Below are 27,368 nucleotides of genomic sequence, written 5' to 3'. Positions count from 1 at the left end.
TGTTTAGACCAAAAAGTTAACTTTCATATAGCAAGGACCACTTGGTTAATCTTCACATGCAATTTTACTGATCTAGAATATGTGAGATTTAATGCAGGTGAATGATTATCTGAGATTTGCTGGAGCTTGATAAGGGGTTGTAAGTTAATTACCTCCTTTTGTAGATGGAGTTTGAAGAAACTGTTTGGTTTTGAAGGCAGCACGAGGCAAATTTTTCTGCCTTTGCAGAGCTGTTGAAAGACAAGAAGTATTATATATGTCTAAAAAGCTAAGAAAACTAAATTTACTGGGAATTTCAGAATTGCATCCACTTGTGAAGCATCAAGGAACAGAGTGAGCAAAACACTCAAAAAGCTGTTAGGCCTCTGGAAGTGGTGGGGTTTTTTTAAATGCTGCTTGCTCTTAATGGCAAAGAGTTAGAGAGGAGCATGTCAGAAATTTTGCAGTGCAAAATGTGCAGACTTTGTAAGAGTAAACTGCAGGGCAAAAAAGCCCAGAAAGGCAAAAAAAAACCAAAACACTACACCAAAGGGAGAAGAAGCCACCTAGCAAACATGCTACAGCAATATGAGTGCAAGATTAGAAACAAAGATGAAAATTCAATCGTCATACTTAACCCAGCAAGAAACTTTTCATTTTAAGGGAGTTTTTTAAAAAAATGTTCTAACACTACATAAAAGCATAAATCTTTGTTTAAATGTGATCATCAAATAAATTCTATTTTTCAGTTATGGAAACGTAAGAGATTTTGAGAGATGTCTGGTTTTTTTTTCCTCCTCAAAAGGGTATGCAAGATGGCTCAAAACAAAGACATAACACGAAGAATTATCAGCTGCCAGCATGTAGACAGCATGACAGAAATTGTTTTTATTGCTCCTATGTCCTGCCTTTTTTCTAGCAATGTTCAAGGGCTGATACTGCCTTGAAATGACTTCACAACCTCCCAGTTATCAAGAGAGAAGCCAATGTTCCAAGAGCTGCAGAATCTTGGCAAGGAGAGAATTACCTATTGCCAGAAGGAACGCATCGACTCAGCATATTTTCACCATAGTGTATTTAAGGAGTGAAGGACAAAAATAGTCAATGAAATAAAGCTTTGCCTACACAAAGGCTTCTTAAAATGATAATGTATGAATAAAAATCTCCGCTCACCTCAGTATATGTAGTTTTATACCAGCGTAAAACTGATTGCACTAGTAAGGCTTATTTCCATAGCGAGAAGGAAGAAAGATGGGGGAACAGCTGTGCCTAAAGATTCTGACTGAGTAAGGAAGCTCAGTAATTTATACTAATTGGTGAATATCGCTATAAAGAAGGTAGGGGAAGAACAATTGGAATCCTAATAATATTAGTCAATCCTCTTCCAAATTTGGTAGCATATAATAATTGCCATCACCTTTCCTATCCTTCCATCAGTGCAAAATTCACAATATTTTGTGAATTATAAAATACAAACTATAAATCATCATGTGGTTTACCTTCATTCTGAAAATATGACTAGGTGGTCTATTCATTTTAGTCTTAACTAAAAGCTGTCATTTTCAACAAACAGCAAAAAGGAATTAAAGTGTTTATAAACATGGTAAAATGCTGCCTATGGCTATTAAGAATAAAACCCCCTATTCCTTCTACAACTAGAATCTAATGCAAAAATCATGTGGCAAGATTCAATTTTTATTCAACTTCTGGCACATGGTCTTGCTATAAACTTTTTTTAAGGCATACCCACGAAGAGCTAATTAAGTACAGTCAAATGTTTAAAAATGAGCACAATTCCCAGGAATTTAGTGAGGCAGACCACTGGCCAGAGGGCTTCCATCCACAAGTATTCCATTATACCATTTTTTACTGAATCAGTATTTTTGTTATACCACACAAAAAGAAGAACAGCTTCTTCCTTCATATTTATGATCTTGAGTTTAGTTTGTCCTAATGCATTCAGTTAGATTTAAATATACTACCGCACATAGCACTAAGTTTCTTCCCCCATCATTATTTACGCTACTGGCAAGTCAGAGATGTGGGATGATATGGAAAGGCTTTAAAATATATGTATCTCAAATTCCTTCCTTCTCAATGGAGACTCCAGGAAACAGAGACTCAATAGCTAAACAATTCTGTGCAGTGAATCACTGAAAAGAACTTCAGGCAGTGCAATTTGAGCAATGCTGAGGAAACATGCGGTTTGAGATAAGCCTGGAGTGCATGCTTATCCACACTATTTGCTGCTCTTGAAGTGCTCCATATGCTATTACATTACCTGTCACAAATGGTGCACGCTGAATACAGGTAGTTACATTTACTTCTGATCAAGTGAACTGGAATATTTGGTTTCCTCAAAACATACACTTTCTTTCTTCTTTTACTCTGAACATGCCAAGCAGCTGGATCTTGGCAAGCAGGCTAGTTACTTTACTGATAATTTCAACAATCTACAGCTTAGCTCTTAGAAGAAGTATTATATTTAACTCTGCTTAAAGAACCATGTGCTAATAGTGCCACATAAGTAGAAAAGTATCGCACAATTCAATAGAAAGCACATAGCTCCTATGTGGAAGCCAGCCTAGAAGTTCTACGACTTTGCACTATGTGGTCTAGGACTCAAATACAGAGACTTCCCATCATTCTAACACTTTAAAGTCTAAAGATACCTATTCCTTGGAGAATGCAAGTATTACTGTATCTTCCAGTGTTTTAAGGTGAAATATTTACTGGCTTTCATATAAAAAAATTACATATGAAACCCCAACTTTCTGCATAACAGCATGGAGTATCAGATGTAAATGAAGATTCTGTTACAACTGCTATTTGATTCACTCAATCTCTTTTCAAAAAGAATTTGGATTTTTTACCACATTACAGCTAAAACTTAAAATGCCAAATGTTTTCATGTTTTACAGTTGTACATCTAAACATATTGTAAGTGTCTTCCATCTATTCTTTAAGCAAGCATGTACAATTTGCCTATGTAACCATAACAGGAATTGTCTCTTCAGAAACTTACTGGATTCCTAACTCATTTTTGAATGCCAGCAATCATAGCAAGTTCAGCATTGCAGCCACAGCAAATGTGCAAGTAAATTATGAACAGCAGATCTTTGACAAGGAGAAAAGTAGTGACCTCGGGGTGGCAAGCCAGCATCCTTGCAAAGGTAAGCTCATGCAAAACTAGCAGGTATATGAGGAAGCTTCAAATCCCAAGACCCAGAAGTCATTGCCAAGGGAAAACAAAAAATTTGCTGCAATTTAACAGTGCTTTGTGCAAGGTGGCAAAATATAAAACCAATAAAACAAAAAGTATACAATAAGGAGGACACAATTCTGGAAATTTTTATACAATGTACAGTTTTGCAGAGAATTTTTAAATCCAGACTAAGCAAAGATACTTACTCATTGACTTCATACACAAACCGTTTTACGATTGTCAATAGCAAGACTCTGACAAACATCTGTAAGAGCAGGGAAACTGTAAAAGCTAGAAATCTGGGCTCACATTTAAATGTAAGTTCATCTTAGAGTGGTTCACATTTGGGGAAAGATTCCCACAAACGGCAAGCAAATTTACCTAAAAATCGCTGTGATTCTCAATGCCTCCACAAGCTGAAAAATCTACAAATGTATAAATGTAAGTCACCATACTTTGGCTCCTTCAATGAAGAAACTCACTAAACATTGAATATTTAGACTTCTGCTGTCTGATCTTTCCCCAAAGTTTCACTGTGAATGTACTTTTAATACTGGAAATAGCTAACTAAGCTGCCCTCTGTGCTCTTCCCTTCCTAGTTCACTCAGTTCTAAAAAGCCAAATAAAATCTGTACAAATATTTACTAAAAATATTTTTTCCTTCATTTTCTTTCCAGTCATTAAAACACAAAACCAATACAGTTGGAGAGCTGCTGTCCAACTGCTCTGAGCCCTCTATAGTCTGCCTAACAGGTAACAGTCCTGCATTTGAACTACACACATGCCCTTTCAGTTGTAAATCCCACCTTCTGAGTGTGAACACTGGAAGAAGGGGACAAGGTGAAAAGTCATGCTAACTCTTTGGCTACAGCACCACACACCTGGGACTCCCTTATACAACCCTTACATCTGGTCTGAGTTACTAGAAAGACAGAAATCTTGTAGTCTTTGGCATGGTCTGTATTCCTTATTCTGTATTTAACTGTATTTGCTTGCGTTAACACAGTTTTGAGGAGACCAGTTAAGAAGGCCAACTAGGTATGCCAGTATGCCTTTACTGTTCAGTGGGTACCTTAGTTTCATTCACAAATATTATCTTACATTTCCCATCAAATATTTAGATTACTGATGAACTTTTATCACAGAAATTTTATAGTTCAAAGCTCTACACGTAATGATATTCATAATGTGTTCTTCCCTTGAAAATGTCACATAAGGTTATTAAATTCTGAAACTTGTTTTAAAATAAAATGGTCAGGAAACATTTAAACAACAGGAACTGGCAATATTGACATATAAAGAGGCAGTGAATATTTAAGTTTCATTGGCTTTGGCTTCTTTAAGGTCACCATTTTCAAGAGAGTTGTGAGATTAGCAGCGTTCTCATATCAGCAGTTTACTTTTGGACAAACCAGAAGCCATTAGCCCAGCAATGGTCTGTTTCATGGGACATAGGTTCATCCAAACTTTAAGTAACTGATACTTTAAAAAAGTAAAGAAAATCTGCAACTGAGTATGTAATTTCCAGGTGACAAAACAAATGAAGAAAAGAAATGCAAACAAAGGTTAAACTTGCATGAATGTTTTTAGATCAGGTTTCAATACTTAAAGTAGTAAACATCATCTAGGTACCTATTTTCATAACCTAGTAAATTTTTGTAGTCTGAAAATAAAATGCAACGGTATAGAGCATTATATGTTCTGTAAATCACAGAAAAGAAATGGTTTCTGAAATGTCTAACTACTTTATTTATACTCTTTACAGTACTTCTGCATGTACTTTTGGGAAACTATGAATGATACCTTAATAAGAGATCATACTTTAAGTATAATCAGTACCAGATTTTGTGGACCAAAAAGCAGGTATGATTAAAAAAAAAAAATTATCAAGATTAGCATCTCCAGTGTGGCATGCGATCTTTCTCTTGGCTGTGAAATTGGAGGACAGCTGAGTACCATCGCTTAATTCTGAAATACACACTGAAGTGTCACTAAAGGTACTTACTGGCTGAGGCTTGAGGTTGAATGCGAGGTATTCCTCCATTTGGCACTTGGAAGTTTGAGTCACTTCTGCTGTTTTTCACAGACTCAGCTTGGATGCTAGATGTCCTGGACAGGTTTGGAAGACTACGCCTTAGTTTTTCTGTACAAAATAATACAAAGATACCACAAAATGTAGCCCAATGTTGGACAAAGTTCTGGTTATGAACCCATAGTTGAACCCCAAATCTAAGTGACATAAAATGTTAGCCATATCAAACTGCACTGCCATTTAAAAGCATATCTTGTTACATTACAGTTCTTCCATTATCTTGAATTAAAGTTCTATATTATTCTCAGATCTATCACATACAAACTATTTATTAAAAAAAGCAAGAAAGTACATTTTTCACCTGTGGTGAAAAAAGTCAAGCATAAGGTATTTTGAAATTGAAACATACCTGGATTATGATTCTCAGGTTTTTGTTCTACTGTTACAGTAACCGAATCGGCAAACCTCATTTGTGGTTTTGCAGTTTACATAGTCTTTACCTAGCAAGTTATTTATAATATAGAATGTTTGCCTAAAGATTGAAAACACATAGTAATTGAGTGAATTTTTGTGACTCCCCAGTCCCATATTGGCACATTATACAACAACAGCCACCCCCTTGCAAAGAAACTCTTCATGCACAGCATTCAGCATTACTGAAGTGTCCAGTTATGCTTCATCTTTCACATACAACTTGACTATCTACTCAGCTAATACTGGTTCTTCAAGGGTTTTCTAGAATTTGTACTACTGCTCACAAAATACAAGAAAATGTCATTAAGTATTTCTCAAGTCTAATGACATTCTGTGTATCTCCAGCCCATGCAGAGCTGGGATGACAACATACTTGGGATAGAAGACTGCAGATGCCTTGTCAGGATGAGCGGCCAAGCTAATTCTGTAGAGGGATGCAGGAAAAAAGTATGCTAACCATGCACAAGCACTGAAGATGAAAACAAAAGTAAGAGTCTTCACAGGCTGACTGTTGCTACAAGTGTACTTTCTGCGCTCTGTAGTTTCCGTTGCTCTGCACTGCAGTTGGCACATTGTTGAACCCTGTCAACCAAGTTTCCCTCTAATCATTGACGAGAAAAAAGGAAAATCCCAAGCAACTCTTTTTGGCTGCTGCTGTATCAACTCTTGAATATCCAAGCAACATTCAACTGCACAAAAACCACTGCAAGAGAAGTCCTTGGAAGTGTTTCAGAAGCACATGATCATACACTCTGTTTTGATCCCACTGGTATGTGCGATACCAGCTTTTGGCAGCTTGCCTCTCATGGAGTATTTTTATTGTAGCTCATCTAGCATGCATTAAGGCTTTCGTGAAATCCCAGAAAAGAACGGAAGAGGAATTCTCAACTATGTCACAATATAATTTACTAGATTTTGTGTGATACCTCTTCCTGTATAGCTAAGATTTCCCCAAACGACTACTAAGCTAACTCTTCCAAAGGTATTCTTGAATAGCTAATTAAATTTGCAGGATTATCTTCCCCAAAAGCTGCAGCCTAGCACACTGATTTCCCTGATTAAAATTATAAAACTTCTTAGTCAATAAAATTCTGTGGCATAGACCTCTTTGCTATATTAGTGGGGGAAAAAAAATACCAACAACCCCAACCCAGAAAATAAACTGTTTAAAAATGCGTTTCTACATCATCTCTACTGCAGACATTCTGCATCCAGCTTACCTGAAAGATGAAAATAAGTAAGTTGAATTCTTAATCTCTAGACGTAAACTCTTTCCAAAGTTAAGATTTTATTTGCCAGGTAACAACTACATTTTAAAATGGGAATATGCTTGTGAAGTTTCAGCCCAGTGAAAGGAGTTTCTGCCAGACTGGTACCAGGAAAAAGTACATTCAAGAAGCAAAATCATAAGAGGATTACATCATTTTGTTCTATGCTAATATAGTGTAATTGTGTCAAGTTTACTGCAAGCTGTATTTTTTATTATACAACAGCTTTGAGGTATCTAAAACATCCAAAAAATGCATGGCTGAAGGACTAATATTTTTCAGGCTGTGGTCATACTCAAAAGGTTCGGAGTCCTGCACTGCCAGAAGAAAGCATTCAGCTACCTCACAGGCTACAAGCACTCATAAACTGCCACGTTACTCTTATCTGACCACAGCTACTTTCCCTGCATTTTATTCTGTCATCTGCAAGGCCTAACCCTATTGGTGAATGATAGTTTCCCTTGGGCTCTGCTTTATTTTAGCGCATTTGCCTGCCAAAGATAGAACTTGGTCACCATGAAAGTCAATGACACCCTGAGTGACTGGATAACATCTAAAATAAACATAAGCCTATTGACTCATCTGACTGTAAAGGCTCCCCAGCAGAACTTAAGCTTTGCCTGCTCTGCTTTTTCTTCAACAACTCAGAGATTAAACCATGATGTTACACAGGCATATAGTTTTAGCACTGCAGACTGACCAAAATCCTTTACAGAAACTATACAACTACTCGTGTAATGAATTTGAGACAGAGATTTTTACCTTCACTTTTGACATTACTAGTCTGCAAATCTGCAGGATGGCCTTGAAGTGAAAGACGAGGTTGCTGTAAACGGCTAATCATAGGTTGGGGTGACACTCTACTGTATTCTATGCTTCGAGCAGGTGATCGGGAACGAGGTGAATTCCTTGGAGATTGTTTTGGTGAAGGCCATGGAGAACTGCGAGGTGATGGTGAGAACCTGTTAACAGCAGGGTGCACTGTGTGATGTGTGCCATCTTCTTCATCTTCCAAACTCTGTGCATCAAGCTCCTGATCGCTGAATGTGCCTCGCCTTGTAGAATTGCAAGAAGAACCAGAACTACGCCGAGAAGCAGTTGCTGCATACTCTTGCCGGAGGCCTGGAAACAGTAACATTGTTTACTTGCTTCCAGCACAGAAATGGTTCAAACTAGAGACAGTGCATACCGATATCAACCTAGTGCTCACACTCAAATTTGGCTCACCTTAATTCCTTTCAGGTGAGGCATTACATTAATTCCAGATTAATAAAAAGTTATCTACCGGGTCCTAATGTCTTGAAAGAAGTAGGTGAGTTCATTCTTTCTCCTACTACAGCAATCATCAGTTTAGGTGTGTTGTGTGCTTGTTCATCTCCTCTAGCAGGCTGGATACTAGCAACACAGGCTACACCTTAATTTTGGTATCATGTAACATCCTATACCAATTACAGCAGCCACAATGAAATGTCTCTTGCAATTTGTTAGTAAATGTAATGAGAAAGCTGTGTGATAAGCTACCCCTGGAGAAACTAGAGTTGTTAGACCAGTGGTCTTTGAAGTGGGATGCATGCAAAACAATCCACTGGGGAACAGGGAAAAAATTGTACACTACTACTGTTTCTAAAATAGCATATATTTCATCTTTAGCTCATCTGTTAATTTTTATTTTTGTATACATTTGTGTACGTAATATATTAGCAGAGCAGTATGTGTATGTAATATATAAAAAATATGTATATGTTGGCCATTTGGATTTTTTTTTTCAGAGGTGTACACAATAAAGTCTGGAGGCCACCTAGTTAGACAATTGAAATTATCACCACTTTCTGCAGTCTCAGAGGGACAAAAAGACAAAACTTCAATTAAACATATAACAAAAGAGAGATAACAGGTGCTTAACTATTATTTGCCATGTTAACTTTAAATTTTGGTGATTTAAATCATGGTTTAAGCACTAATGTCAACAAGACTGGATTACATCGGGAAGGCACGTTACCTCCTGAGAAGACTAGTGGCAGGCAGTAGTCCAGTCTTAACAAGCATCCTTTTAGCATACACTATATGCTACAAATTCATATTCTCTCTAGCATCTTTTGTCCACTGTTCCTAAAGAACACTTCTGCACTGCAGCTTCCTTTCCTTATCCTGGAGGCAGAAGTCCTTAGCCAGCCTTCTCAGAACTACATTTGCATATCCATAGTAAAATATACACCACTTTTCCATTCCTGCTAAGCAAATGTTACTCTAGTTATTCAATAATAAAAAAGATCAACTGCTCCATTTTCAGGATGGAAAATACTTACTTTCTTCCTGCATCCGTGCTAAAATTTGCACGTCCGTAACATCATTTAGCTTGTAGTTAGACCCAATAGAGTCTTCATCCATCTCTGATGCACTTAATTCACTGTCCAAAGAGGACTGTGGACTTAGTGGAGGATTTCTATCTGCTGAACTTTTAAGATAACCTATAGAAAGAAAAAAAATAGGGTATGTTAACAAAAGAAAAGAAAAAGGCAAGCTGTATTTCCTTTCCCAGTAGAAGGACCACTGATCCGAAAACACGTTATGATAGAGACATTGAGTCTGGCAGACTTTTAAACATTTGACTGCGAACCTAGGCTGAAAATATAATTTACACAAGCAGAGCTTGGCCAGTACCAGGTTTCAATTGCTATGAATTTTGCACAGCTCTTACAGACAGAGCAACTGTACCATTTGTGCTTCTGTTCTTGCCTCTGCACACAACCTTGTAAGGTATGTTTGACTATATCTATCTTGACAAGAAGGACTTGCTGATCCAATCCATATTGCTTCAGTTTGGAATGCTTAAAGTAAAGTTTATCTGAAAATACTACCTGTTCTATGTAAACACCTTTGCCAAACTATAACATACGAGAAAAACTCTTCCCATTTGCTGCCTTCTGGGTGACACGCCATTGCCAGTTACATTTCATGTCTCTGTGTGGCAGGCAGATACAGCACTGTAGCACACAATGCACAGCAGAGCTACATAGATTAAAACAAAGCATGAGTAATGGCTCTGGTGAATATACTGCAGTGCAGGCTTCTCTTTACAAGTCTACTGAGAACTACAGATAGTTGGATTGTCAGTGCAATGTTTTTTCATCTTCCCTGCAAGCTAACTTGAGTTGAAGTTTATATACACTAAGCCAACCCTGATTTCAGAGTAGAGGTATGTTCAAGGCATCATTTCTCTGATGCAACGAAAGTGTCTTATGCTGCAGAATAACGGCAGAAAACATTGCCAGGAGTTAGCGTTTACACTGACGACTGCAAAGCCTCATGGAATACCTTTAATTAAAATACATGCTTCTTCCTTAGATTATATTGTTCACATCTCAGAGGTACTGAGGGACACACTGCATACCCAGTGTTCCAGTTAATAAGCAACACGGGAGTTGCAAAGACTTTACAACTACCTGTAACACATAACCTTTAAACACCTACCATGCAGTTTGCATCCCAGTCAATTACAGGCCAATTCTAGAAGCCACTTACTTATGCTGGGATTACCCCACAGAACTAACACTATGTACTTTGATCTGACCACTAATATGCATCAGTGATTTTAGGGACATGAACATCCAGAACAAACATTTTAAATCTACCTTATGCCAAAAAGTCTGTAAAAAGTGCTTCCTAAAAAGCTTAAAATACTGCACGACGCAAACATTCTACAAAAGAGGGACAAGGTTTTGGCGTCTGTCTTACTCTAGTTCAGTGTTATTGTCATCTCTTTCAGAGTCTTTGTGAAAGGAAGAGGAGGAAGAAGAAACCAGACACACACACACACTTACCTGAGGTACCAGCAGGCATGAGCTGTTTCACTAAAGCAGATTTCACTGGTGTTGAGGAGGGAGAGTTGAAACCACTGCTGTAGGGGCTACTAGTATTTGGACTATAGGAACTCGCATAACTGACTGCACTGAAAGGGCTGCTATACAAACTCTGTCTCTTGAGAGCTGTACAAAAGAGAACAAAAGCGACAAATTATACTGAAGGAGCAAATGAAAAATGAATACAATACTATATGATATCTTCAGTGTGATTTCTGTACAATTCAAGCAGAACATTTCAGTCACTGAGAAGTTTGTCAACTGATTTATTCATCTCCTAGATACAACTATACTGTGGAAGGAGTGGGAGAAGGCAAGACAAGATAGCGACAGATGTTTTCCTTGTAAAAATCAGATCCAAGATCACTATAACTGATCTCTTCAAGATGTTCAGTGTAGGCGTTGGGAAGGAGGAACGAAGCAACTCAAAAGACACTAGTAGCAAAGCTATGCTAACATACACCCTATGCACAATTATGTACAAACCAGAGCACACTATTAAGTCTAGTTCTCCAGAGTTCACAGACCTGTCTAGGTCACACAATACTTCAACAGTAACTCCAAGACAGGCACCACAGAACTGGGCAATACCACCTACAAAATTCCCCAAAGCATATGCTAAAATGAAAACCATTAAACATGGCAAATGCTTCGTGTTTGTACTTCTGGGTACCGTGAACCTACAGGGCACAATAAAGCAAACTGACTGTAAGATTATTCCCTTCTGTATACCTCCTGCTCTAATGCTTTGGGATTTCTAGGTCCATGGGCTTCAAACCCACATACAATACAAGAGCTAAAACGGGGTATTTTCCTTTGCTATTTATTGTAAATATTTCTATGCTAAATTTTCAGATTACATGGCAAACAGTTTCAGTATGATACTGCAATTCCCCTAGTTGCCAGTGTATGATTTGTACAGTTATTTACATGACTATTCTGTTCAGAAATTTACACTTCATTTTAATATAATAGAAAATGAAACTTCAGTGGGGGAAGTGGGAACCAAAGGAAATTTGGTCACTTTTGGTAAAATTAGTTCCTTCATTACTGGAAATATTTTATGCCAAACAGAACTAACTGTATTTTAACAAAGAACAAATTAGGATTGCAAGACATTAAACTGAAAGCTAGAGATCCCAACCTTATGATGTGTAAACCTAGATTAGATTTAAGTTGCAGCCCACCTAGCTGCTAGAAACTAAACTAAGGCACAACAGTATTGAAAGTATGCATATATATTATAAACTGACAAGAACAGGCCAGGCAAACGTACGGCCATACACTCAAGCTGTTCCAAAGAAAAAAAGCAGAGATGTAGCTATTCAAAGAATATTGTGTGACATTTAATACTGAAAAGGGCTTCAACTAGTGTAGTAGTAATTAGGCTACCAGTAGTAGCGCACAAAAAAAGGGGAAGGAACTAAAATAATGTGTTTATTAAAAATGCTTTTAATTGGTGTAAGTTGTTGGGGGGAGGGTTTAGGTTGTTGCAGGTTGTTTTGTTTGTTTGGTGGTGGTGCCTTTTTTTTTTTTTTTTTAAACACTTACACATTACAAGAAGCCAAAAGAGACTACAGTTGCATGAAATGCTGCTTTCAGGAGGAAAGCCTGCTTCAGCTCCTCCTCCCACTCCACTTCACTATTTGTCACTACCTCCTCAGTTGTTCAGTACAAGCAATGGCAGGGCTGCACTATTATCTAGCCTACTAAAGTGGATTTAGGTTAAAAACATCTACAGTGTTCAGTATTTTAACTAACTGTATCAGTGAACTAGTTTAGTAAGGCCCAAAAAAACTTTATCATCTATATGGACGGCACAATGCAGCACAAAGGCAGAAGCAGCAGAAATGGAAAGTTGACTTTGCAGCAGATTCTTTATGTAAAGGACCTCATGTGAAGATCCCTTCTGGAGTCGAAACTGATTAATGTTACTAGTGTTTTCATTAGAGTGAAAAGACAGTCATAGATAGAGGATGGAAAGTTTATATTCCACCTTTCACTGCAAGTCTTAAGTGACATGCACCGATTTCAGCAAGTAGTGAATTCAATGAATTCCAGCAAGTATTCTTGTATTCTAGTTTGAGTGACTGAAGGGAAAACTCCATTTTATTACAAAGCTCAGCTAGCAAAACCAGTAATTACAAGCTGGTTGTATTCTAGTTGACTTTGAGAAACTCCTTTGACAGTAAGTTGTTCTAGCTTTCACACAGGAACCCCAAAGCATCTATTACAACCAAATCTTTGTTGTCATGCCAAAAAAAATTACTTTTCATCTCCAGCTGAAAATGACAGTAAAAACCCTTAAAATATAAGTCTGCATGAGTTTGCTGTTTCATACTTACTACAATTATTTTAAAATATTAACCCCAAATTAGAAAACAATTGCGCTACTGTATAACATTAAAAACAGGCTTTTTGTACGTATCCATAATGATACAAAACATATGATCACATACAGATTTCTTTAGATGAAAGAAAGCATACTTCTGTTACATATAAAAAGTATGCTTTGGAACATAACGACACTTTGTATGGTACAGCAGTATTCATGCTAGCTAACGTGAACTTCTGCATTCCTTAGCACTGTGTATTTCCCAAAGAAAAAAAGCTGGATTCAAAACATTTTTCTGGCCTAGAATTTCTAAAGTTTTTCCAACAGAGATTTCTGCAACTTAGGAAGATATTAGTATTTTTACAACTAGAGACAGGGTTTTTATTAGGAGTGTCAGACAACATTAGTAAGACTTAACTCATTTTAACATTAAAATCATGCTATATTCGATGAAACATTGGCTTACGCAAGATTACACAGTAGCTTTCAAAACATCAGAGGGGAGGGTTAACGCTCAACGTTTTTATTTTAAGTTTTCTTTTATAGCATTCAGAAACAGTATATACCATCTAATTTATTTTAGTCAACATTTTATTAAATTGGTCTTGAATCTCTCTTTTGCTCTAGAGAATAGGAAAATTTGAGTGCAAAACACTCATGCTTAGGTAGTTTAGAAGATCTACCGTATGAACCCAGTGCAGTTTTTCCAGCTAGAGCGCTGATATTTTTTGTTACGATTAATTGACAAATTTATTCTAATAGTCCCTGTAGTAATTAAAAATAATCATTAGCAAAGTCTATCACTGAGACCAAAGTTAACTAAATTTGGTTTTGAACAAGCTCAATGCTTGACTGAAAAGTCAAGCTCACTCAGCATGGAAAATTTGAGGTTTTAACACATACAGCCACACAGTTCTCCTACCAGCTATAAAAATGCTGCCTCAGTAAGAACAGCACTACAACCAAAGTTACTCTTTTCTAATTCTATGCAACTACATCTTAAGAAAGCATCACTTTGAGAAATTCTTCTGCCTAGTACTTCTCTGCTCCTGCAGCTGCTTTCTTGATGTGCTCTACCCCATATGATTTTAGACCACCACATGGAAGAAGCCGTGGTTTCCAGACAACATGAAATGCGCTCTTGCACTTTTCACCAGGGACTTGAAGCTAAGAGAGGTCTTTGCACCAGAATATACCTGAAGTTCCCTCTAGTCTGAATATGCTTCTAACACTGAACCGAACCTGCCCAGCAATTGTAAACATGAGCTAACTAGGGCCAAGGCACTGTGCATCCTGCATTCTCAGTAACCACCCACAGTCACACAGAACTGAAAGCTATTCTTCAGTCCTTCATTATCACGCAATGGAAAAGGTTACTTTTTAAGAAGGAAGAGGAAAAGGCAGAATACAAGCATGTATTTGAGACTGAGAAACAGCAGAAAGATGTTACATTAGAAAGACATTACAACAGCAACTGACAAAGAGAAAATAGTCAAGGCAAAAGAAACATCAACAAGGACTCAGGAGGGAAAGTAACAGTAGTATAAAAAGCCTTTCACTGAGACTGGAACTGAAATTGACAAACTGAACCAGTAACTAGTAATAGGTTATGCGATGCGTCCATGAGGTACAAGCACTATGTATTTTACTATGTAAAATACAAACCTCAAGATATTCTAGAAGTTGCAGGGTAGGAAACAGACAGAAGGTTACAAGTGGCAGGACTTGCCTTAGCCAGTGGAGCTTCCTGCTACCCTATAGCTGTAAATAGGCTGGTTGTTCTAAAGAACAATTTTCTTTTTGTTACAAATTCATTCTTCCATGCAATCTGCTCCAACCAGCAGTATTAGTGCCCATCTCTTGTACCACTATTTTTTCCTATTATTACTATAGATGAATTTTGGTATTCTTGCAAGTTATCACTGCCAGAGGCAGATTCTCAGGTCTATGGAAAAAAAAAAACCCCAAATAGGTAGAGTTGCCTAGACACATCATTTGAATAACCAAACTTTCAAGTTTGTCCATTTCATAGGGAAGCTTCCTGCCATTCTACTTCAACTACAACTGAATTTTTAAAGATATGCTAAAAGGTAACAGAATTTGTGGTACTTCTGGAAGATTCAAAACAACTCCGTTTTGAAAAGAAGTTAAAATGAAGAGAATTGTTCATGCTTAACCTAACTGCTATCCAGTGCTAAATACAGAGTAGTATTCAGATTACCAAACTTGTATCATCATTCATAAATCCTTGTGATCTAGGTACTTTTCACTGTTTAGAATTTCAGTCTTTTGCCTGTAGCAAGCTACGCGTCATATTAACTGTTCAGAAAAATAATCAGAGACATTTGTCAAGACAGCATACACAAAGCACAAGAAACTGGGGAAGATGAAAGGTGACTCATACTCAAGGCACTTCCATCATTATGCCCACAATTTTTCTAAGAATAAGAAATGGACTCTTCATGTGATCTACCAGCAATGTTTTCAAATTTTATTACGAATGCTTTTAGTACAAACCAGAAGAAAGACTGAATTGCTCCAGAAAAAAAATCCAAGAAGAGGAGAAAAAGTTACAGTCAAACTCAGCACAAAGTTTATGTATAACCATGTAAAGGAGCTGGTAGTTCAGAACACTCCTGGAACTGCACGTTTGCATATTCTTAGCTCAAATCCAGCCATTCTGCTAATTCCTGAAGATAAGTTTTAAAAAAACAGATCACACACAGTGCAAAACTGCAAAAAGATGGAAATACAGGGAGAGAACATATTAATAGCACAAAATAAAGTTATATCTCAGCATAACATTTTTAAAAAGGCTTTAAGAAAGAAATTAAAATAAAGCAAGAAACCAGCCAGCCAGAGATTTCTAATCTGCCCTTCAGCATTTAGCTGCTGGTTTGACATCAAAAAGACTGGGAATAAAAGGGTGAAGAATGTGGGCTGAATTTCATCCTCACAGGGCGAAATACTCAGTTCTTCTCCAGTTTTGAATATAACAGACTAATTTGTATCAAGGAAGAATCACAAACTTTTTTTTAATCTGGCTGCAATAAGATCTTAAGTTACTGGGGATGGGAGGAAATCAATATTACCTCCCCAAAGTATTCAAGAACTTCAGCCTCTATTTCCTTAGATGAAATAAAATAGCTCATCTAGCAGAAAACTTAAGTCCTGTGTTAGCATGCTGACAAGCACCTAATTACAGTAGTTTAACACAGGCTTCTATTTCAAAAGACAGACACGAAAACCTTCAAGTTAAGGGCACTGTTTCTTTCTGAGAACTTCTGACCAAATTGTAGCTATGTAGGTAGTATAAACTCTGAAATCATGACTGATGGTCTAATGCTTCCTTTCATTTTATTCATACAGTCCAGAAAGTGAGTAGAATGAATTACTGTTTGCAAACCATAATGAAAACCTAAGAAAGAATTAACTGCTGCATCTCACCCTCTTATCTCATAACTATCAACTAATTCTGATTCTGTTTCAGAATAAATATGTACAACTTAGTGGCGTTAGTATGCAGGAACTCACCTGACATTGTCTGTTCCAGCCTGTGGATCAGTGACTTCTTCGCACATTCAACATCAGGACTTGGGTAATCCAACACCTGCCTGCACCAAACTAATGGACTGACACATTTTTGCACTGGAGTGAGTTTCTTCTTTGGGGACATATATAACCTGAAAAGGGGGAAAAGAAAATAAAAGTCTATGCAGACAGACAAAATGAGCATAAGATCAGGCATGTAACAAAATACCACATACTACGCCATTCATATTTTTATAGTGTATCTACAGTACAATCCCAAAACATAAAGAAAGCACAAGTTTTACCTTTAACTATTTTGGATACAGTATAATACTGATAGCATATGGCTATCTGAGAACTTCTGGCAAGAAGTGATGCCAGGGGAAAAAAAAAAAAAAAAAAAAAGTCTTCACTTTTCAAACATTAACTATATGGACAATTTCACTATGACACTTAAGTGTACAAATCCAGATTGGTATTTTCAGATTTAAGTAACATTCATCTGAAAGAAGGAAATAAAGCACTACGCAATATGCAACTGTTGTTTTCTTAAACAAAAAGATGTAGCAAGTAATAAGCACCTTAACAGCCAAGGAACAGCACTAACGTACATAGAACACAACTACCATCTCAGCAGCCTTGAACAATAAACATTTTATATTTATTTATAATTTGTTTCCTAGCACCTGATCCTTTAGTTTTCCTCTGAACACGGAACAAAGAGACTATCTCTGTCCTAAAGGATCTCAAGCGTTAAAAACAAGGAACAAGAGATAATGCACAGAGGGAAACAATGAGATCATATTGTTCTGCAGGACATGCTGAGGCCTTTGCCTGTCAGCATCTCCATTCATTTATTTTAACATCAGCATTCCACGACTGAAGGAAGAAGTATTCCAGTTTAAAGGCTCTAGAAATTTAGCTGAAAATTTCTCCTCCCTCAACAAACAGATTGAAGTCATGAACAATCACACTCTCAAAATAGGGATATTTAAGCTTTATCTTTGGGCTAGAACCAAACTTGGAAATGTGGTTCAACAAAAGACAACAGTGAACTACAAGATCTTACAGCTCTAACTAGAGCTTACACATATGTAGAAACAGTTAAACGAGTGTTTCTTCTAGGAATTATGACAGACTTCATACTCCATGTGAATATGGTTGTATGCCACACACTGTAACTTAGGAACATTTGACAGCCTGATCAGTCACGCTTCCACACAAAACAGACAGGAAAAATTCTTGTTTCCTTTATGCCAATGACATTAGCAACACCAGTTATTTCCCACAGCTTCTCTCTTTACAAGATTATTAGCTGATCCTTCCTCTGTAATTCCAGAACTTGAACTCAGTTTGTTTTATAAACAGCTTTAAAAGTTTTTTTTTTAATTACTACCCTTCAAGGTCACTTCTTACAAAAGCTTCTCAAGAAGTAGGCTTATAAACCACTGCAAATATCGCACCCAAAACACCACTTTGTTTCGAGCATGCCTGAAACACTCTTCCTTCAAACACTGAAATTAGAAAGCTACGTTTGCAAATGCAGGAGAAAGGATTTTCATTAGCTACCAGGTTTTCAAATGTGACAATGCAAATAGCCACTGCCACATACTACAGTGCATGTGGCTTACGATCTGGCCAGTACCATGCTGGTTGTTAAAAATGATTTTGTAGAAACCCTTAACAATCTTCACAGGCACTCTGCCCACAAGAAAAGCTAAGAGCCCATCACATATTTATAGCCCTAAAGATCCTTAGAAAGCACAAGGATCACTCAATTTTTACAGTAAATTACACAAACTGCTGTACTTCCTGTGATTATCTCCATATAGTTAAAAGTAACGTGTAACATTTACTAGCTCTCCAACACTTCAAATTTACTGTCATCTTAGCATTCACGTGCCTGTTCTCTTTTCTGTCCTAAGGTATGTTTACACACTACAAACATGTCAAAGGCAACTTTTGTGCTCTACAGGCTAGACTCACTCCTAGGAAGTATGCTCTCCGGATAGCTGGCATGCTTTGCTGTGTTTGAGAAGTTCCATGCGCATTTGAAGTGTTTACAGTGATACTCGGTATAACAAACAAGAAATTAAAGTGCATGTCCTCTTTGACAGACACACAAAAAGGATATATTCACCCAACCTAGAAGACCAATTAAAAATGCTACCTGATATTTTAAGCTCCAACACTTTTTTCTGCAATTTCCAATTATTGCATTTGTTTCACAAGTAGTTTATTTGCTGAAGCAATCCAGGCTCACACTGTTCCCGCTTCTCCATCTCCCTTTCTAACCAAACATACTGCAGATTCTCCCACCTCTTTCCAGTTAACTGTTTCTCATTTAACAGCTGTTGTTTCACACCTTACATTTCAAGAAAAGACAGAACTCCAGAATATACATATTTCATACAACTGCACTACTTCATGACAAACACATGTACGTTATGCAGTAACACAATGGCTTTTTCAGAACAGTTTCTTGCACATCATGCAGTTATGAATTCTCATTATTTTAAAGCAGTGATTCTAATTTCACATCTGGCAGAACAGCCAATCTCAAATTTTGAAATTGGCTTTTAGTTGCTTTGCTTAATTCGGATTAAAACAAAAATAAGACCAAGGGCAAGGTTAAGAATCAAAGTGATGTTTCCACTACTACTTCCTCGCTTCCCAACAGCTAGAAGGGAACAAAAAGAACAGAAAGGAGCCTATGAAACACGTGCAAACAAATTCACATAGGTAAGTGATCTTTGTCAAACTATTAACTCAAAAGATACAGGCCCTCCTTAGCTGAAGACTCTTTCCCATTTGTACCTGTTAATGCATTCCACAGCAATGCAACAGCACTGATTGGCAGCACAGCAACTTCAAGATTAAAGATCATACATAATAAATCACCTTCTCAAAAGAGGAAGTTGAAAACTATTAAGGAAGCTGACAGCTTACAGTTACCACCCCTACTACAAATGTTAGCTAGAAATCTACACTTCAATTTCTCCACAAGAGAGAAAAGACTAATTCAGTGACACAAGGTCAAATAAAAGAAAATGGTATATAAAAAGAAGCTCAGGAGCTCTGATCTATTTTGAAACAGCATTAAGAAGCCCAGACACCGTGATTGCACTGCACACAGTAATACCCCCCTTCCTTCAGCTGTCACGAATCAACTATGCCACAGCAGCGCCAATCTGGAGTTGAAAGCAGCCAGGGGCTCTACTGACTAGTTCCAGGAAGAGCCAGCACAGAAAGGGAGAGCTTTCGACTACTGTCACTACAGGCATGGTGTTACCCTGGAACATCAGCCAAACGGGGCAAGCTATAGCACATTGCACTGGGACACAGCCCAGTCAGAAAAACACTGAGGTAGAAAGAGTATCTACGTAGGGATTACCTCACCTGAGGAACACCTCCCAGTACATTAAAATACAAGAGGCTAGTTGCCACTAGCATGAAACCAGAAGCCAAGATTCTAATCAGGAAGAGTCTTTTTGTATCAAAATCCTTCCACTGCACGGTACAATAAGGGGAAAACATGCAGATGAACATGAAGTCACAGATCTGAATTAGAAAGATGGCAGCAAGTGGAAGGAACCCGAGTTAGAGCTTGTTTAATTTAGGTACATTAAGTGGAAAATAGCAAGTACAATAGCAGCAATGAAGTAAGAGAATGGACAAAACATTATGCAGGCAAAAGCAGGATCAAGAAAGCAAAGTGAAGAGCTGAAGAGCAGATTGCGGGGGGGGGGGGGGGAGGAATGTAACAACAGATCAGTATCAGTAAGAAATTCCCCTAAAATACAGAAGGGAAATTCCACAACAAAAAGCTACTAAAATTAAATAAATCAGGATACAATAATACTGGGCAGTCTTGAAAACAGACAATTTAGAACACAAGTGTCAATTTAAACTCTTTTAGATCGATCTAAAACTTTGAGGAGATCCTATTTGGAGCAGTTCAAGTTAAAATTTAAGATGGATTTTGAATACACAGCTACAGGTCAAGATTTGAGAAGAATCTCTGGTTGTAAAGAAAAAATAATCCCAAAACACAAGTGACACTGCTGCACATGTCTGGCCCACAGATTTCCTCTTGCCTCCTCCCCCACCCCTGCAAAGTTCCTATCCTGCAGTTGTAACTGACAGACACGTTGCTCAGCCTGTAATTACAGATTTAACGAAGTGCTTCCTGGTTCCGAGATGCACAAGTTACAGCAAACTCCAGGTCACCCAAAAATAAGATAGGAATACAACAAAAATGCTTTGACAATCTCATTAAACCTTCAGCAGCACATCTGAACTACATGATGTGATTTTCAAGTAGAATTGAGGGGATTCACAAAGGCTGCAAAATGCAATTGGGAACAAACAACTACCTTCCTGTCACCAGCAATTCAAGGTAGTTAACCGTGCCCTGGCTAGTTGCTGGAAATTATAGTCATTATTCACTTCCTCATCTCAAAAGAACATACTGCTGTCTGAAAGGGATGTAGCATGGGAAACAGGGCCTTCAAAAGCTTTAAAGACTACTGTAACAACATCATGTAGCTTCCCTATAACTATTAACACTAACTCTGTATAACTGTGCACCAAGAAGCTTTTCAGAATTAATTTGTTAGAGCATATATGCTCTAACGTTGTATTGTTAATACTTAAATAGAACAGAGAACAGTTGAGAAATTTTGTACCCTACTATACGTGTTCCAAAATAAAATTCTGCTTAATGCCTAGGCTCTACCAACACCTACAAGAATTAGAAATGTGAATCATGTCGAAACAGACATGATTATGAAGTAAATTTCAGGAATACCATTAAGGCAATAAAGGAATTTCGTATCAAAGCTTTCAGGACATCCAAGTATCAACCATGTTTAAAAGTCATAAGTATCACACAAGAAGCTAAAAATGGAAAAAAGTTCTTCCACAGGACTCTTCCTCCAGTCCTCAAATACGTTTCACAACAAACATGGGTATCTCAAAGACAAAGTCAAATGGAATATTATTTGACATAAGTAGTTTCACTTGAAAAACTAGTAACTTCTGCAATCCGTAGTTCTCCCACATTTCTTTTCACATTATCTTCCTAGTTTGAGGAGACGTTATCTGAAATTGGTTAAAACCCAGCAACTTTAAATCTGATTGACATTTAATCCACCACAAAATGAAAAGCATCAATTTCTCTTTTACTTAGGTCACAGGGCAGCAATTGATCAGAAGCTGTCCAGTTTCCAAGAAACCTAAACCACATTAATACAATGAAATTTCAGCTGTTGAACAGGAAATACTACAATGTAATTACAGCAGTGGGATTTCATTCAGGTACGGCTCTATCCTAGAACACTCACCCTATACTTCACTAGCTCACTATGGCAAACTTTAGGGTTCCAAAACAATGTTGGTGCTCAAGGGACATCAGGCAACATGAGACGAAAGACAACCATTACAGATGACAATCAAATTTTCATCCTCTATATTTCAGAACAGCCACTTAGCCATCTAACCAGAATGGATGGCCAGAACAGAAGCCTAAACTACTACAAATAGGTGCCAATTTAATAGAAATAGCTGCTGAGTGAGTGCGTTTAATAGGAAAAGTACGTGCCTTCTGCTTTAACAGGATACACAACCAATCTGACTTCTTAAAAAACACTGAAAATGTTACTTTGAACTATTAAGATTATATACAACCCACCAATAATTTCAATTTAAACACACAAGTTAACTGCCTTCTGTTTGTAAATTAAGTCAGTCAGCTGTTAGCTATTTCAGCCGCATCAAGGAGAAAACATTCATAAGCACTAGGGTAGCTTTTCTAGTACTGTCATTTAAAGAAGACACAACTGTTCTGAAGCTTGCTGAGCAATTACACTTACAAAATAGATATGCAGCAAGTTCTATACTATTTTATGCATGCACTGCACATACATTTTGAAGAATAAAAGCACTGTTTCACTCACATTCAAAAGAAAGCTTCTCGGAAAGCTTAGATAAGTGACCATGTAACAAGTTACCACAAAGCAAGTTACAGCAGATTCACAACACATTAACTAATCTACAGTAATTAGCCACGTGTGCACATTTATTCTGCAATAAACTCAAGACAGCTCACTTAAAAAGAAGCATAGCAAGTCACCTTGCGTACTGTTACCAAGTTGTCTCAAACGTGCAACACATCCACACCCAACCTAACCAAGCAAGTCAGGCAAGGAGTGGTACACCATATCCCAACTCTGAAGATTTCTCCACTCTGGTCCCCTCTCCTACCCTTTCGTCTTTTTAATTAACTTTAAAAGACCTGTTCAGATTTACATTTTTTCAATTGTCAATTTGATCCAAACTGGTTCAAAAACAGCTAAATAGAAACACCCACAGAACAGATTACCAAAGTCAATGGTAACTTCTTGAGGAAGTAATTAGCAGGTCTAAAGCAAAGTCTCCATGAACTAGGTACAGCTCAGTACTGTGTCCATGTGCGTATGTGCCTGCTTGCAACCTTCAGTACCCTATTAGGAAGCAAGCTGCAGCACATTAAACAGGATTCAGAAGCATATGGCCAAGAACTCCATCTAAATTCACCGAAATATTTTTAGTAATTTACCATATGATTTGAAGATTGTCTCATGTGCTAAACTGTTCAAAACTGAAAACATACCTGGATTTAACTAACCACAGCGAAGAAAAACATGGAGTCCCAAAGTTCATTAATACTGCAATGCTGTTTTAATAGCTAATGCTGCTGCTAAAGCAGCAGTATCAAAGTTTTTTTCACTTGTTCGTGATTTAGGCTAGTACTACCTTCTCCTTTCATTTTTCACTTTACACTTCTGCCTTGTGTAAACTTATCTAAAAGCATTTAAAGAATTAAAACCTAAAAATGAGCTGAACAACTCCAAAATGTAGATTTAGAAAAAAACATCACATTTCCATATCAATTTCAGTCACAGTATCAACTGATCTAAAATTCATAGCTAAACTTCACAGGCACTAGTCTTGTGTGAGCATTAAGTGTAAAGCAATATAATTTTAGCAGTGAAGAAAACTATTTCTTCTGCTATTACAAGGCTGCAGACAATTTCATAATGAGGTATATGAATACATGGACTGAAAAAATGCCTGTATTACAGAAAGCAGAGAGAACAGAGATAACCAGCACCCTGCATCATCTATTATTTCCCAGAGCAAGGTCCTTCTGAAATCAAAAGTAAAGACAATTCTAAGCTTCTCCACATAGACAATCAAAACAGGCAAGATGAATCAATTTTTTATGCACAAACTATGATTTACATTTCATTTGTTTCTGTATTAGATTTCCTCAGCTGGTAAGTCATCTTTGATTTCTACAGTGATATAATCCTATAGTTTAAACAGGGTTCTGCATTAAGCAGTAGCGATCCAAATCCGTTCGAACCTGAAAGAGTCCACATGAGGTTTAAATTTTGAGTGACCCTGCATTACTGAAGCCTCAAGAGCAGGATCTTTATGAAACAGTTTAAGAGAAATCCACTTAACTCACATCCATCCCTCCTCTTTTCACAGGCTTCTTTTTGACTGCTCCACTAGGCCTCTGAAAATTTCCAACCTCATTTACAGCAATAGCCTCCATTCATCAAATGCACAAATACAAAGTCATCATAAGAAAAATCAAAGTCTTCTTAAGAAAAAAAAATGGATTTAGATATCTAGTGCCTCAACAGTTGCATTAAACTGTGTTAAGAAATTCCAGGAGCTTGATTTCCATTTTAATAGGGTAATTTGGAAAAAAAAATCATCAATCTAGTCAAATCATATTTAATCATTACATGTATACTAAACTATACCACGAAAAGACAGCTTTTTAATTACATATGTATTTCTTGATATGCATGAGAATAAGTAAATTTTAACAACTGCTCTTTTCTAGGTCTACACTTTTGTATACCAATCATTGTCCCATATCTGAGATTGAAAATTAGTATCATAGTTCCTAAAATATTAGGAAGGGAATACAGGCACGTAATAGACTGCATTTAAGTTATGATGTCTTTTAAGGACCGGAACTTGCATAGAAACATGACTGAAGCCACAGTAACGACATAAGCAATGTGCCAAACACCTCACAACGGCAAGAGCAGCAGTCAGCAAACTATGCCACCTGCCCCATGTGCATCCAGAATTGCATATATAAAACCACAGTATTTACACCCTCACTGTCACAGTATGCTGTTGTGACATTAACTTTCATTGAAGAGATGCATTATGTTGTCCATGACTTAGGATTAATATATAAAATGATAACATCTATTGTCACTAGAGTTCATGACATCCACAAATTTGCCATCCCACTCCAAGCTTACTGTGCAAATTTAGTCTATTCTACTTCCCTCAAGTGCTATACACCAATAGATTACAAGACATAAACTGAGAAATTAGAGTAGCTGCCTTGCGCATACTCATCATCTGGAAAATGATGCCTTGTGTTAATTTAGTAAACTCATGTTGGATGAGAATAAACTTATGCTCTCATACTTCTCCAGTGGATCAGGCTGGATGTCAGTCAAATGACTTCTCCAAGAAAGTGCATATGCTGTCTCCTCCCTGAGCAACTAAAACATTGGTCATCCATGGAATCATTCCAGGTTTTTAAAAGGTGTTTCTAACTCTTAAAGGCATTTGTTTGTTTTGGCTTTTTAATTTGCCTGTACGTTCACTCCCAAAGACCTTTGTAGGTGAACCTATAACCAGTTCTGTCCCAAGCCAGACTGCTTTTGTTACTTTTCCTCCCTGTACACGCTTCCCTTGCATTTATCTGTTGACACTGTGCTCCTCCCCACTATTCCTCCTGCATTTAACAGTCATAGGAAGCATCAAAAAGACAGCATCATGTTTAGAGAAGGCAAACTGAATCTCAGTAGAAGCTCATCCAAATATAATAAGAGCAAGGTGAACGGCCATCCGCAGGTGTTTCTGCTGGAGCAGCAGGGTAAGTAGTCCACTTAAAAAGAGAGGAACACTTAGGGTAAACCGTGGTCCTACACAGCAGTAACTGAAAACACCTAAGGACAACACATTTGCGAGATGAAAGAGTATGTTACATTCCCTGTCTTCACAGCTGAAAGAAATCAAGAACTTAAAATATATTAAGAAGTATAATAGTACTTGCGGGCTAATACTGCGCTACCCCAGAAATTTCCCACAAGTTTCTCAATGCCTCCACACCACCCGAACTTGCGAAAACACTGACAATTGATTCCCTGGCAGAACGCGAGCCTGCTTTGGTGGCCAAGTGACCCGACGCAATACTCTCACGGCGGCCGAACAAAAGCACAGAGCTGCAGGCCGCCAGGGAGGCGCGAAGCGATGTGCGGAACCAAAGCTGCCCTCCCCGGCAGGCTGCGGCGCCTCTCGGGGGGCGAACCCCTCCAGACTGCCCGGGGGCGAGGCTGCCGCCCCGCACAAAGCCCCGAGCCACCTCCGGCACCAGGCGCGTCCGGAAACGGTCCCTGCCTCCCGGGGACGGCGCTGCAACGGGAGGACGGTGCCTTCCCCCGTCTGCCGGCGGCGGGGGACGGCGGCGAGGGGCTCCCCCACCCCTTCCCCACCCCGGCCGCCTCCTCACCAGCCGGTCTCGTCCTCGTCGCAGCCAGCCAACAGCTCCAGGTCCTCCGGCCTGAGCAGCGCCGCGTCGTCCAGGAGGCCGCTGCCCTCCTCGCCGGCCGCGCCGCCGCCGGGCTCGTCGGGGGGCGGCCGCCGGGCGGCGGCCCTGGGGCTGAGGCAGCGGCCGTCGGGCGAGGAGGCAGCGGGGGGCGACGGGGAGGGCCCGCTGCCCAGCAGGCGCTTGGGGCTGGCGGGGGCGGCGGGCAAGGCGCTGTGGCGGCTGCGGAGCTGCTCGTTCTGCTTCTCCAGCTTCTTCACCAGCTCCTGCAGCTTCCGCACCTCCGCGTCCGCGTTCACGCCCGAGCCGACGTCCTCCATGGCGCCGGCCGGCAGACGGGCGGCTGCGCGGGGAAGAGCGGCCGCGCCGCCCCGTCTACATGGCCGGGCGGCCCACGCCGGGGGAGGGCTGGGGCGGGGCAGAGCGGGGCGGGCCGCGGGCGCTGCTAGTCCCGCCGCCACCGCCTCAGCAGCGCCAGCGGCTGGGGAGGGAAGGGGCGGAAGACGCACATCCGGCCGCCGCCGCCATCTTACCGCCTCCCCGGGCCCGCTCCCCCGCCCGACGTCCTGTGCGTCACCCGGAAGCGTCGCCGCTCGCTCCTCCCCGGTTGGGGCGGGGCGGGGCGGGGTGGGGGCGGGCGCGGGGCGCGCGTGCTCTGCTGCTCGCGGTCCCGTCAGGGGAGGCTGGGCCTGAGGGGTTCCCTCGGCAGCCCCGCTCCGGAGAGGGCGGCCTGGGCAGGCCTGGCTTCCCCTTCCGTGCCGTCCCGTCCCGTCTCTTGAGGGCCACAGGTCCCAGGGTTGTATGGGAAGCCCCGGGACACCTTCTTCAAACGCTCGAATCCTCTAAAGGCGTGTGAGGTGTGCCTCTGGTCCAAGGCCCTTGCCATGGTCTTGGGCCCTCAGTGTGTGACAGGCGCATGAATTGTTCCCTGAATATCACTTGACCCTTTCAGGTTGTGTAAATATTTATAAATACAGAAAGTGACATGAAATTGCCATCTACAAGAAGACACTTAGCGCCTTTAGGTTTAAGGAATTAGTTGGGCTTGGGGGT

The 27,368-nt window shown here is 39.2% G+C and overlaps 1 protein-coding gene across 3 annotated transcripts in view; it reads right to left on the bottom strand.

The window, feature by feature from the left end:
* The window catches only part of SLAIN2 (SLAIN motif family member 2), a 34,548-nt gene extending 7,693 nt beyond the window's left edge, over window positions 1-26,855 (bottom strand). Inside the window, exons 1-7 of one of the 3 annotated variants that reach the window (XM_055706303.1) lie at window positions 26,280-26,853; window positions 16,688-16,836; window positions 10,780-10,944; window positions 9,265-9,426; window positions 7,721-8,080; window positions 5,190-5,327; window positions 153-230 (exon numbers count right to left, since the gene is read on the bottom strand). In XM_055706303.1, the coding sequence (XP_055562278.1) occupies window positions 153-230; window positions 5,190-5,327; window positions 7,721-8,080; window positions 9,265-9,426; window positions 10,780-10,944; window positions 16,688-16,836; window positions 26,280-26,635 (1,408 nt within the window). In that variant the 5' untranslated portion in view covers window positions 26,636-26,853. The other 2 variants (XM_055706315.1, XM_055706312.1) reach the window with 2 other exon arrangements.
* Window positions 26,856-27,368: the final 513 nt, after the last annotated feature.

The sequence above is a fragment of the Falco cherrug genome, chromosome 1, assembly GCF_023634085.1.
Source record: "Falco cherrug isolate bFalChe1 chromosome 1, bFalChe1.pri, whole genome shotgun sequence".
NCBI classification, from domain to species: Eukaryota; Metazoa; Chordata; class Aves; order Falconiformes; family Falconidae; genus Falco; species Falco cherrug.
Note: the sequence above shows the minus strand (reverse complement) of the source record. Positions and strands in the feature narration are given on the sequence as shown.